Source organism: Haliotis asinina, chromosome 2 (assembly GCF_037392515.1).
Source record: "Haliotis asinina isolate JCU_RB_2024 chromosome 2, JCU_Hal_asi_v2, whole genome shotgun sequence".
Taxonomy (NCBI): domain Eukaryota; kingdom Metazoa; phylum Mollusca; class Gastropoda; order Lepetellida; family Haliotidae; genus Haliotis; species Haliotis asinina.
In genome coordinates this window covers 50,884,140-50,895,094 of record NC_090281.1, presented here as the reverse complement: position 1 = coordinate 50,895,094, position 10,955 = coordinate 50,884,140, and the positions used below count along the sequence as shown (strand labels likewise).

Here is a 10,955-nt window from a genome sequence, read left to right as displayed (position 1 = left end):
CCCACGTGAACCTTTTCACAGAAACGAAGCTGCGTGTGAAACGGGATATTTGCAAAAACAGTGTTTCCGGGTTGAAAGAAATAACGCATGTTCGTGTTTCATGTGAAAACATAAGCATATAGAAACACCAAGGAATATCATCTTTACTCACTTTTGAATATTTATGCAGAAAATGCTGAATTAATTGACTCTTAGTGTATAATCTTTTGTAAACCTATTTATGCAGAGAGAGAACAATTGAGGATGAAAATGATACAAAATTATAAAACACACTTAAATTTGTTCTCTTCTAAGGTAGGCAATACGTATTGTGTGTTTTTCTGTCATGTACACTTGTGAATTACTTGAGAAATGCTTCGACGGCATACTAGAACACACATCTTCACGAACCTTGTAGATCTTTTTGACTTTGCAATTAAACTTCTATTGATACTTTTAGATGCAAGAGGTTTCTCGTATATCCAAGACACAACTTGATTGTGAAAATGATAACGGATACACAGATAGCTGAAACAACTATTCCAAATGTATTCCAAATAGAAAATAGTACTGGAAACGTTGACAAAAGATCAGGATCAAAGATCATGGCTGTCACCAATGCAAATCAGGAGGTGTCATGTGCGTATGCATTCTTCACAAGGTTATTGCGATGAATTAAACCTAACGTGTAAAAATACATACCCTGACTTAAGCTTTATTACGGCTGAAAGAAATCGTATTGTCTTCAAACAGAGCTGTCCTTTTGTCATTAATCAGTCTTGCATTTGTGCAAAGAGGACCCATTAGACTGGCTAGATTTGTGACCCAGCACAAAGTGGTTATTCTCATTTTTGTCGCAATCTATTTGTCTACCAGTTGCTGATTCTGTTACGAGCTTTTCTTCCTCTACATTTGTCCAAGAGGAAGATGATGATGAACACCAGGAATTCCGTGATCTCCGCAACTGTCAGCATGCTGGCTCCGAGACAGAGACCCATCTGACCCCCGATATCGGCTGCAACAACAACATCATTGCCTGTACATTTACATCGACATAAGGAACTCCACTATATCATGTCGGACTCCCTGTTCCTATCTACGAAGCACACGACTTTGTTACAGGTCTTTTGGGCATGGTGAAACTTTCTTGCTCTGTTTGCAAAGTGGAACTATGCACAATGTAGAGTTGGTACGAAAACGTATCTGTATCATATACTTCTCTTCTTAAAACTATTTCTGACTCTGGATACGTCCCGACTCCCGAGAGGACCCGGAGTGGAACTGGTCTTCGGCTACCCATGGTTATCATAAGAGACGAATAACGGAAGCGGTTGGTCAGGTTCTGTGACTCTGTAGACACAGTTGCGTAAATTGGCGTTGATAGCTGAAATGTCTGGTCCAGACTCGATTATTTACAGACCGCCATAACAAACAAACAAACAAACAAACATAGTTTTCACTCCGGTTTGTGTAAGTGTGACAAACTGTTCAGATGAACTTTGCACCCATGAATACTATTTTTATAATCATAATCGATAAATAAAGATGACAGTGCGGTACTAGATTCTAAATGATATTAGGATATTCTCGCCATCACGCCAAACCATTTGGATAAGAAATATGGCACTTACACAACAGCGTGGCCACAGTGTGTTGAGGTTGTTGTGTGATGGTTGTCACCATCATCTGGCCGTAAAACACTCTCAGCATCACGAAGTTCTCTCTGAATCAAAGACATCAAGACTTTAGTGTACATCTACTACCCAGTGTGATTGACGTAATACCACGGCCATTTTGAAAATTCACAAATGCGTCCTTTGTTCTTCTTATCCAACCTTATCAATAATTTTCTATTTTGAAAAACCTCCCATTATGCTACATGCCTATTACTCATAACAAATTACATTTTAGGAAAACATCATGTTTATTTTGGTGCCTGGCTGTTACTGAGTGCTGATTCAAACGAATAGAAGAATGAAACATTAGTTTGAGACTCAAATGTATCACATTTTCTGGAAATAAATTTGTTTATGACATTTCAACGGAGACTAGACCACGTTCCACAGAACATGATGGCTCTACAGCGATTGTAGGTCTCTGTGAAAGGATGGGGGTTAAGGTCACCCAAGTGCTAAGAATTAGTCCGTGGTTCATACGGAAGTCTTACAGCATGGCTTCCTTGTCTTGTGCCCCTCTGGTCTTCAGGAGGTGGTCGACCCAGACCTTTGCTGGGAAGGAGCTAGAGGACACCTGGGCAGTGTAACTGTCAAACCTGCACTCGCCGACACACCCGCATTCCTGTAGGAAGTTAGCTTCGGTGGACTCAGCATCTGTGAAATGGCACGAGAAAACCCGTTCAACATTCATATGAAATCTCTGCTGAAATCAGAGTCGATTTTGTACAATTCTGACTACACAATGACTATCTGTTTGGTTGACGCCATATTCAGCATTACTTCAGCTGTTTCCAGCATCCGGCAAATGATTACACAGTGTAGCAGGATTTGGATGTTTCCAAACATACCACGATAGAATAGTTATATCCTCATTATGAAAGTTTCTACTGTTATCGGTATATTTCTGGTCCCGTTTACTCACCACGAACGGGGTTGTAACAACTGTCCTGTTTCGTCAGTGAACACAATGGTCCACCCCCTGCAATATAAGTAAGTAAATATGATTGTTATGCAACCTTTTCTAAGGAGTGTTACTGATTGTGAGTGATGTGGATTATGGCAGCAATGGAGTGACCCTCGGATTAAAGAGTTCCCAAACCACAGACCCGGGTTCGAGTCGTGTTCAATGTGCGAATCTCATATCCCATACTTGTATTTGATTTATGTCGTGCTCTTTGGTTTCCATTGGAAATCTTTTAAATACGCATTTCTTTGAGATATTGCTTAAAATTGGAAGACCACAAAACGCAACAGCAGGTGGACACTGGATGGCGCTTTGCAAATAGCTAACGCTCTTCATTTGGAGTGACAAGGGGACAAGGAAACATAGCGACAATGTCTTACATGAAGACGGTCAACATGGCACGTTCTTAACTTGTCACGATTTTGTTACGTCTGACACCTTTTGCTTTTGTGAAGCAATGGACAAAATGACAATGTTACTTCTTGGGTTCCATGCATAAAGCAAGGGAATTGAGTCCATGAAGTCTCTTCGCCACTTTCGATGTCATGTGTCAATCACGTCAGCGAATCAGAGCACCCTATCCAGCTAGTCTCCTCTTACGACAAGCATGTGTTGCTGAAGACCAATTCTAACCCGAATCTTCACTAAAATTATTGTCACCAGACAGAAAGAAACGAGTTAGTTATTATTTTCCCTACAGCGTTCCACTGAGTTATAATTACTGAAATACACGGGCAGCGAAACCGTTTCAAAAATAACTAAATGACTTACGGGGATCAGAAGGTCCGACACATCCACACTGATTGAAAGCCTTGGCCTGGACACACTCCATGACGCAATGGTTAAAGGTGTAAGGGGAATAGTACTTGAGAGGATTCACAAACTTGGGACTAGTTGTGTCCACACAGTCCATGTGACCAAACGCCAAGTAGGGCTGCGGTTGATAGAAATACTACGAACAAAATTACACGTTATTCATATTTAGAACGAGATCACCTTACTAAAAGGCAGATCGTTTCATTTCGAGATAGAATTGCATTAACCTGATTTGGACAAAATGATTTTAAACGTTACTTCATGAATATGCACGAGAACAACCAGTTGCATGACGTATTCCATGTAGATGTAAAAGCGAAAGAGAAACCTTTTAATCCTTTTTTCTCATATCATGTTATGGCAACTGTAGATTTGCATTATTGTACCATCTGGCGTAAATCTTTTGTCATTCACCAAATTTTGGACTCGCGTCCTCGAAAGTAATCATTAGGCATTGAAATACATAATACATACAAATGATTATTAACATTACATGTTTTAAACACACGCGGACTGGATTTCAATTATAATAGGACGAGATATTAAAATTGTCTCATTCTGATCATTCAGCCCCGTAGTTATTAACCTTCTCAATCCCTTCTCAAGGTATTTTTCTAGGATGAATGTTAAAAGACAGTCGAACAACATGGTGTCGAAAATGAAGGGACTGAGTTATCACCCGTTTGGGATAACTGCAAAATGACCACAGATGAAGGAATATGCAGGAAAGATTTTGACTTCGAGACAACCGCAGGTTCGACACATGTAAATTCAACACAACCATGTTTGTATGCACATGCAAACTACTGACCTCATATTTTTGCATGGCGACATATGTGGAGAAGCCAGGTGCCGCCATTACAATGGTGGAGCTAGCGTCTGGGTGGACAGATGGATTATGGAGAAATACCTGTATGTATACATAACATTTGTTTACAGTATTGTATTGTGTATATGCGAACGTACGTAGCGGTTTAAATTCACGTCATAATTATGTTTGAATATTTTGAGTCTGCTGTCCCACTAAACAGCAAATTACAAGTTTCCACACACCGTACATTCTGTACATTAGAGTAAAAATGGCCCTTTAAAATTTTGAAGTTTACTATTCATACAAGGGCAATGGTTCAATCTAAATTCAGAAAATGGCAGATAATCCTGAAAATGGCTCACTGACAAAGTTCTCTATCCCACATTTTTCAACCTGAACGGTCCAAAATCGTCTAAAATGGTCAAGGTCTGGAGCACAACGACCTAATAGACGTCAGTGAGCACAAGACAGCACGACTAGCTTGTTGCCAATCACGTCAAGTAAGTACAAAGAGTAGGTTCCATTGATCAGACTAACATCGATTTCTTTTGTTTACTCGTGGTTGGTGATGCAGGAAAACACGGAATATCTTGGAACGGGTCTGGCGGGGGTTCGTTGATGGTCTCATATTACTAAATTCCGAAGCTGCATATAAAATCCGTACAAAGAGAGCAATATTGCTAGGACCACCGAATTCCTGTCTGAAGTCTTAATATACTCCTCACAAAAAATTAAGCAACAAGTATTTTCACTTAAATATATTTATCATTCTCGATAGCGATTGTTGCTGGCATGTTACTGAAAGGTGAATGGTCAAAGAATACCTAAACTTTAATGACTGTCAAACTGATGTATCTGATAACATCCCCGAACACAACCATCATGAAAAACAACATGCAAAATGTGTGGCATGAATGTGCTCCACATTTCACGCATGCAATCTGATCGGTTATATCCTACCTGGTCCTACCTTCATTTATATGGATGGTCATGCCCGTTGGATGATAATGCTCGAGAAAGAGTTGTTAATAATGTTGTTTAGATCAAAAACCTAACGCATATGGACAGGTCTGCAAGGTCAATAGATCTTAATCCCACTGAACACGCGTGGGACATTATTGGAAGTCGTGCTTTCTGTCTCCATGTTCACCCCATACTCTGGGTGAACATGAACACGCATTACAGAGAGAATGGCAGGACATTTCACAACGGCAGCTTTAAAGGTTCATTTAGTCAACGCAAAAACATGTAGCAGCTTGCAGTCGCGCTCATGATGGTCATACGCGCTACTGAACACTGCTTCGCTGTCAAACACTTGAACTTCAGTGTTAACATGTTGCATGACTGTTTCATGGGTTCGTGCATTTGATGATTAGCAAGTCTATTATTGCTCAATACCATTTCTTTTCATTTTGTTCATCGTGGGTACATATGTTTCACTTTCTACCGCATCATTCCACGATTTGCAGTTTCAACGAATGGAAAGATAATGAGACTAAAATGTGTTGTTTAAGTTTCAGGGAGGAGTATTCTATCATGAAAGGATTTTCTCGACATTCACAGAAAGTATAATTTTATGACAAGTATAGTTAATGCCATGTGGATTCTCGAAAACACAAAGCATTTGCTTATATTTTTACAATCTCCGAAACGGACCACAAACCATTCTTTCAAAACAGGTTTTCAAAGTTGGATAAAACTATCCCTCACGACAAGCGTAAGGAACCGATCTATAGTCAGAGGTTCTGGAAAGTTACCTTGACAAGTACGTTATCAGCAGCACAAAAAAGTTCGTTTGTTTGCATGTTTGCTCCTGTGAATAAAGTACAGATTATCGATCCTTTTTTGCGTTAAGCTTTGCAATTTGATATTCCTTGGATCAGTTGATCCAGATAATGTCAGCAAGAGTGAGTGAGTGAGTTTAGTTTTACGCCGCACTCAGCAATATTCCAGTGGACAAGACAATCCAATGATCAACAGCATGAACAATTGGGAACTGATGACATGTGTCAACCAAGTCAGCAAGCTTGACCACCCGATCCAGTTAGTCGCCTCGTACGACAAGCATAGTCGCCTTTTAAGGCAATAATATTAGTAAGATAGGGCTCTTGTTGTCCACATTAAGCGTCCACTCTAAATGAAGGTCACGGCTAATACATCAGAAACTAATTTAATCACTAATTACCTGAAATAAATCCTGGCTGTAAATTCTTTCAGATAAGTAGATTTAATAGCTCAATTCTGACTTTAAGAGGACTGTCAAGCATGACATCAGCAAAATAATCAGTTGGTTTCAACATTTCACAATCGAAGGTCTTCAAGACACTTTAGGGACGTAACATTTTAATTTATTTAGATATCAGAACTCCGTTACGTAGATAACGTGTTACCTTAATCCCCGCTGCCATGTTCGCTACAAATGTGTATTGGTCCTGATAGATGTTCATTAAGACCACAAGGTTCTTGGAGTCACCTGCCTTCTTCACTCGGGCAATTTCGCTGTCATTGAAGTTGAAGGTATGACACAATCCCTCAGACGTGAAAATAGGTCGGAACCTGGTCATGCAGTCAAACTCTACACCACCAAAGGCACATGAAAACAACATTTTGGATCCTTCCATGGACATATTGTTCCACCACTCTACAGACAATTGATCCTGAAACACATCTGAAACAGGGAATGATCTTGCATGCACCGATCCGTTATGTCTGTTGAAGAGGTAGTTCTCCATTTCTGGATAAACATCAAGGCGAGTTTTGTTTAGGGTGCATCTGTTGCAGATGGTGACGGCAGGGAAGTCGATGACGGACATCATTTTGGGTGTGAACTTGGTGATAGTAGGGTAGCTGTAGTAGTTTCCAATCTGATCGACAAGGTTATACACGAGGAAGGCCGTCGTTGAACACAATGCTATCATCCAAATCGACCTAACAAAGTAAGATGACTGAAATGAGTATTGCCATTTTATCAGACACGCCTAACAGTCAACACCTGCATATGCGAAGGGGCAGTATAGCGTAAGTCAATTAGGAGATAATAAACCAACGAAGTTAGCAGTTAATCGTGCAAAGTCTTACCAGAAAACGGTGACCTGTAATTTTTAAATATCTAAATCTCATTTAATATATTCCCTACCACCCTGTAGGAGACCACGTAAACGTGACACGGGTTTGATTGCTCCTTTCGAAAGAAATCTTGGGTAACCTTCGATTCTTCTTAAAGAATGCAAGCGACTTTACACAATATTTCTATAATTTGTCTTTGGTTTTCAATTCAAGAACAGCAAAAGCTTTGCCTCTGAAATCGATACTTGGTTTATTTCCAGAAGGGGATTTGGATTGGTAAACAAGCAATATATTGCTTATGTTAATACCGCTCCAGGATACAAGTAACTTATATAAAGCAGTCGTAAGGAGAAAAGCATGCAAATATCAAACAATAAACAATAGCTTTCTGTGAATGTAATAATCAAAACGTGATAACATAGCCAGTTATAACATGAAGATCATTAATGTCGGAAGTGCAGTTTCACTTTACTATTACAACACAAATCTTCCTGAGAGTACAATGAAAGAATGGATAGATTCTAATAGTTCGTGATTATCGTTAGTAGATCCACTAGGGTGGCCGTATAGTATTGATTTGATATCATATCCTTTGGTATAGAAGTGCATTTTGTGTCTTATGTCAGAGTAATTTATGCACGAAAAAAATAGTGAATTGGATCTTCGTAAGAGTAGCCACAAGAACAAGACGGATTTGAAGATAAAAATCGTTCATATTTGTGTGCGTTTAAATCACTGCAACCGAGCCTGAGCCCCGAATGAATAATCTGACAGAATCTTGATCCTGAGTTTAAATTAAAGTAGGTTTGATTATTATATGACACACTAATTTTTTTCTTAAAACTACCCAGAGTAGCCGATTCTCTATGATCAGTAGACAAAGAATTCCACAGTCTTACAGTATCTGGCATAAATTGCACTTTTGCTATCGATAGTTTGGAGCTTCAAACGATCTCGAAAACTGTAGTTTGCTGTGTCAGATACCTTAGGAGGGACGAGATTGCTCAAATATTTTGGAGTGAAATTATTAACCATCTTATAGAAAAATGTTAGTTTTTGGATGTGTCTACGAGTACATAGTGGTTGGAAATTTGTCTCATCATAAATTTTCATATGACTCGTACCGCGAACAGCACCGCAAATAGTTCTGAGTGCATCAAGGTTAAGATTTTCAAGTGTTAATGCTTGCTGTTTGGTACAGTTGTCCCAGATGTGACAACAGTAGTCGAAAATAGGTAAAATAAATTGTATGTACATTGTTTGCAAAGTTTTCCGTGAGAGACGATATTTAAAACCTCTTAGACAGTTTACCATGGGTGCGACCTTTTTAGCGATGCAGTTAACATGGTCTGTCCAGGAGCAGTCATGTTGTAAAGTAAGTCCCAAATGTTTATGGCTATTAACACCATTAATGCTATAACCCTTCATTGTTAAATTTAGTTTTGGGCTTGGCCGCACTTTACGAGAGAATTGTATAGAATCTGTTTTATTGGGATTAAATGTAACTTGCCATTTGTCGGCCCAATCAGAAATTTTACGAAGATCATTATTAAGACACAGAGCAGTTTCGGCAGGATCGTCTATTAAAGCATACAGTGATGTGTCATCTGCGAAGAGACGGATATTGCTGTTAATTCCTTCAACAATGTCGTTGACATAAACTATAAACAGTAGGGGTCCTAGGACAGAGCCTTGTGAAACGCCGGCTAAGAGTGATCTTTGGTCAGACGTATAACCATTTATAACAACTCTTTGAACTCTGTTGTCTAGATAACTCTCAAACCATTTCAACAAATTACCCCCGATACCATAACGTCTTAGCTTGTGTATAATACCTTTATGCCAGACCTTGTCAAAAGCCTTACTCACGTCACAAAATACAGCCCTAATTTCCTTACCACTGTCGACTGCACTCGCTATAAAGTCATACAGGTACGTTAGTTGATTTACTGTTGAATCACCTGGCACGAAACCGGATTGTAAGTTTGTAAGTATATCATTATCCCTAAAATGATTAAATACGTGTTTGAAAATGCATCGTTCAAAAGTCTTTGCTACACAGCTTGTTAGTGCCACTGGTCGATAGTTACAGCATTTATTTATACTGCCTTTTTGTGAATAGGAACAACTAATGCCTCCTTCCAAATATCGGGAAACACTTTGTTCTTTAATGATAATATATTAAAAACTTCAGATAAGGGAACTGCTAATTCCCTTGCATTCATTTTCAGGAATTTGTTGCCAATACCATCTGGGCCTGTTGCTTTAGTGGTGTCAACAGAGAAGAGAATATCGTAGATTTCTTGCGAACTATTTGTTAGGTCACATAATGGATTATCTACCTCTGAGTGAATTTCGGGAATATCCCGAATATTTGAAGCATCTACTCTTGCCTGATCTGCAAAGAAATCATTCATAATGTTTGCTGTTTCAGTACTGTCATCGTATAGTTTGTCGTTATGGATTATCGAAGGAAAAGTGTTAATATTGGTGATATGTTTACTTTTTACATAATTCTTAACTAGACGCCACCATGTTTTTGTACCGTGTTCATTGTTTATCTTTTCATCAATTTTATTCGTGTACTTCCTCTTTGCATTTCTTACCGCGGATATAACTTTATTTCTACTAGATCTAAAAAGTGCCCAGTCAGATGATGAGTTACGCCTTTTTATGATGGCGAATGCGTCTACGAATCAATTTACGTACCTCACTACTCATCCAGGGGGCATCCCGGGGCCTTATCGTAACGACTTTATTTGGAATATAACTATCGCATACGTCAAGAATTGTACCTGTAAAGTCGTCTGCGATACGGTTAATATTTTCAGAGGCGAAGATAGCATGAAATCGATACTTCGGGTATTTATTTTGTGTTCAATATTTCATGAAACAAGCATAATATCATGTTGCAAAGAGTTAAAGTAGCTCCCTAGGAAGTGCTTAAATGCATCTGATGAACTTGATTACTTGGGAAGTGTTCTTGCGGCTTGGCTGACTTGTTACAATACTACTTGCTTTACTCGCACACACTTGGTAATTTGCAAGCCGTGTGTACATAAATTTGGTGTTAAATAGCAAACACACATGCGTTTAGTACATCCATACCTACCCTCGGATGCTAAAAGGGCTGACTGAAGGAGGTTTAATTTTGTCAACAGAATGAAGGCCTGTAGAATCTCTGAATTCAGTCCAAAGATCATTCAGTCTATACGTTGGCGAACGCCGGCCCGCGTCAAACGTCACAGCCTCTGTTTTCTCACCAGTCATTGATTCTGTGGATGAAGTTTCATCTGAACAATGAATTAAAGAAATAGTCATGAGGGGTCCAGCCCTCCCCCAATCCTTTGCATCCATACATTTTAGACGTTTTGACTAGACAAAAAAGCCCCCCAAACACAAAAAAAACCCAACAAACAAAAGACAACAAGAACAACCCCCCCCCCCCAAGAAAAAAACCCAAAACCAAACAAAAAACAAACAAACAAAAAACAACAACAAACAAACAAAAAAACCAAAAAACCCCAAATGAAACAAATAAACAAACAAATCCAACCAACCAACCAACCAAACAAAAAAAACCCGGAAGTCAAATATATTTTACTTACATTCATAACGACTTGTGCAGCTATTGTTTTGGTTC

At 39.1% G+C, this 10,955-nt stretch overlaps 1 protein-coding gene across 1 annotated transcript; it reads right to left on the bottom strand.

The window, feature by feature from the left end:
- Nucleotides 1–687: 687 nt before the first annotated feature.
- Nucleotides 688–10,745, bottom strand: LOC137272630 (acid-sensing ion channel 1A-like). Its single transcript, XM_067805026.1, has 8 exons — nt 10,425–10,745; nt 6,637–7,174; nt 4,247–4,345; nt 3,391–3,571; nt 2,578–2,634; nt 2,147–2,309; nt 1,611–1,702; nt 688–994 (listed from the first exon to the last, which is right to left on the bottom strand). The coding sequence occupies exons 1-8, from the start codon at nt 10,667–10,669 to the stop codon at nt 849–851; spliced, it is 1,521 nt and encodes a 506-aa protein (XP_067661127.1). The 5' UTR covers nt 10,670–10,745; the 3' UTR covers nt 688–848.
- Nucleotides 10,746–10,955: the final 210 nt, after the last annotated feature.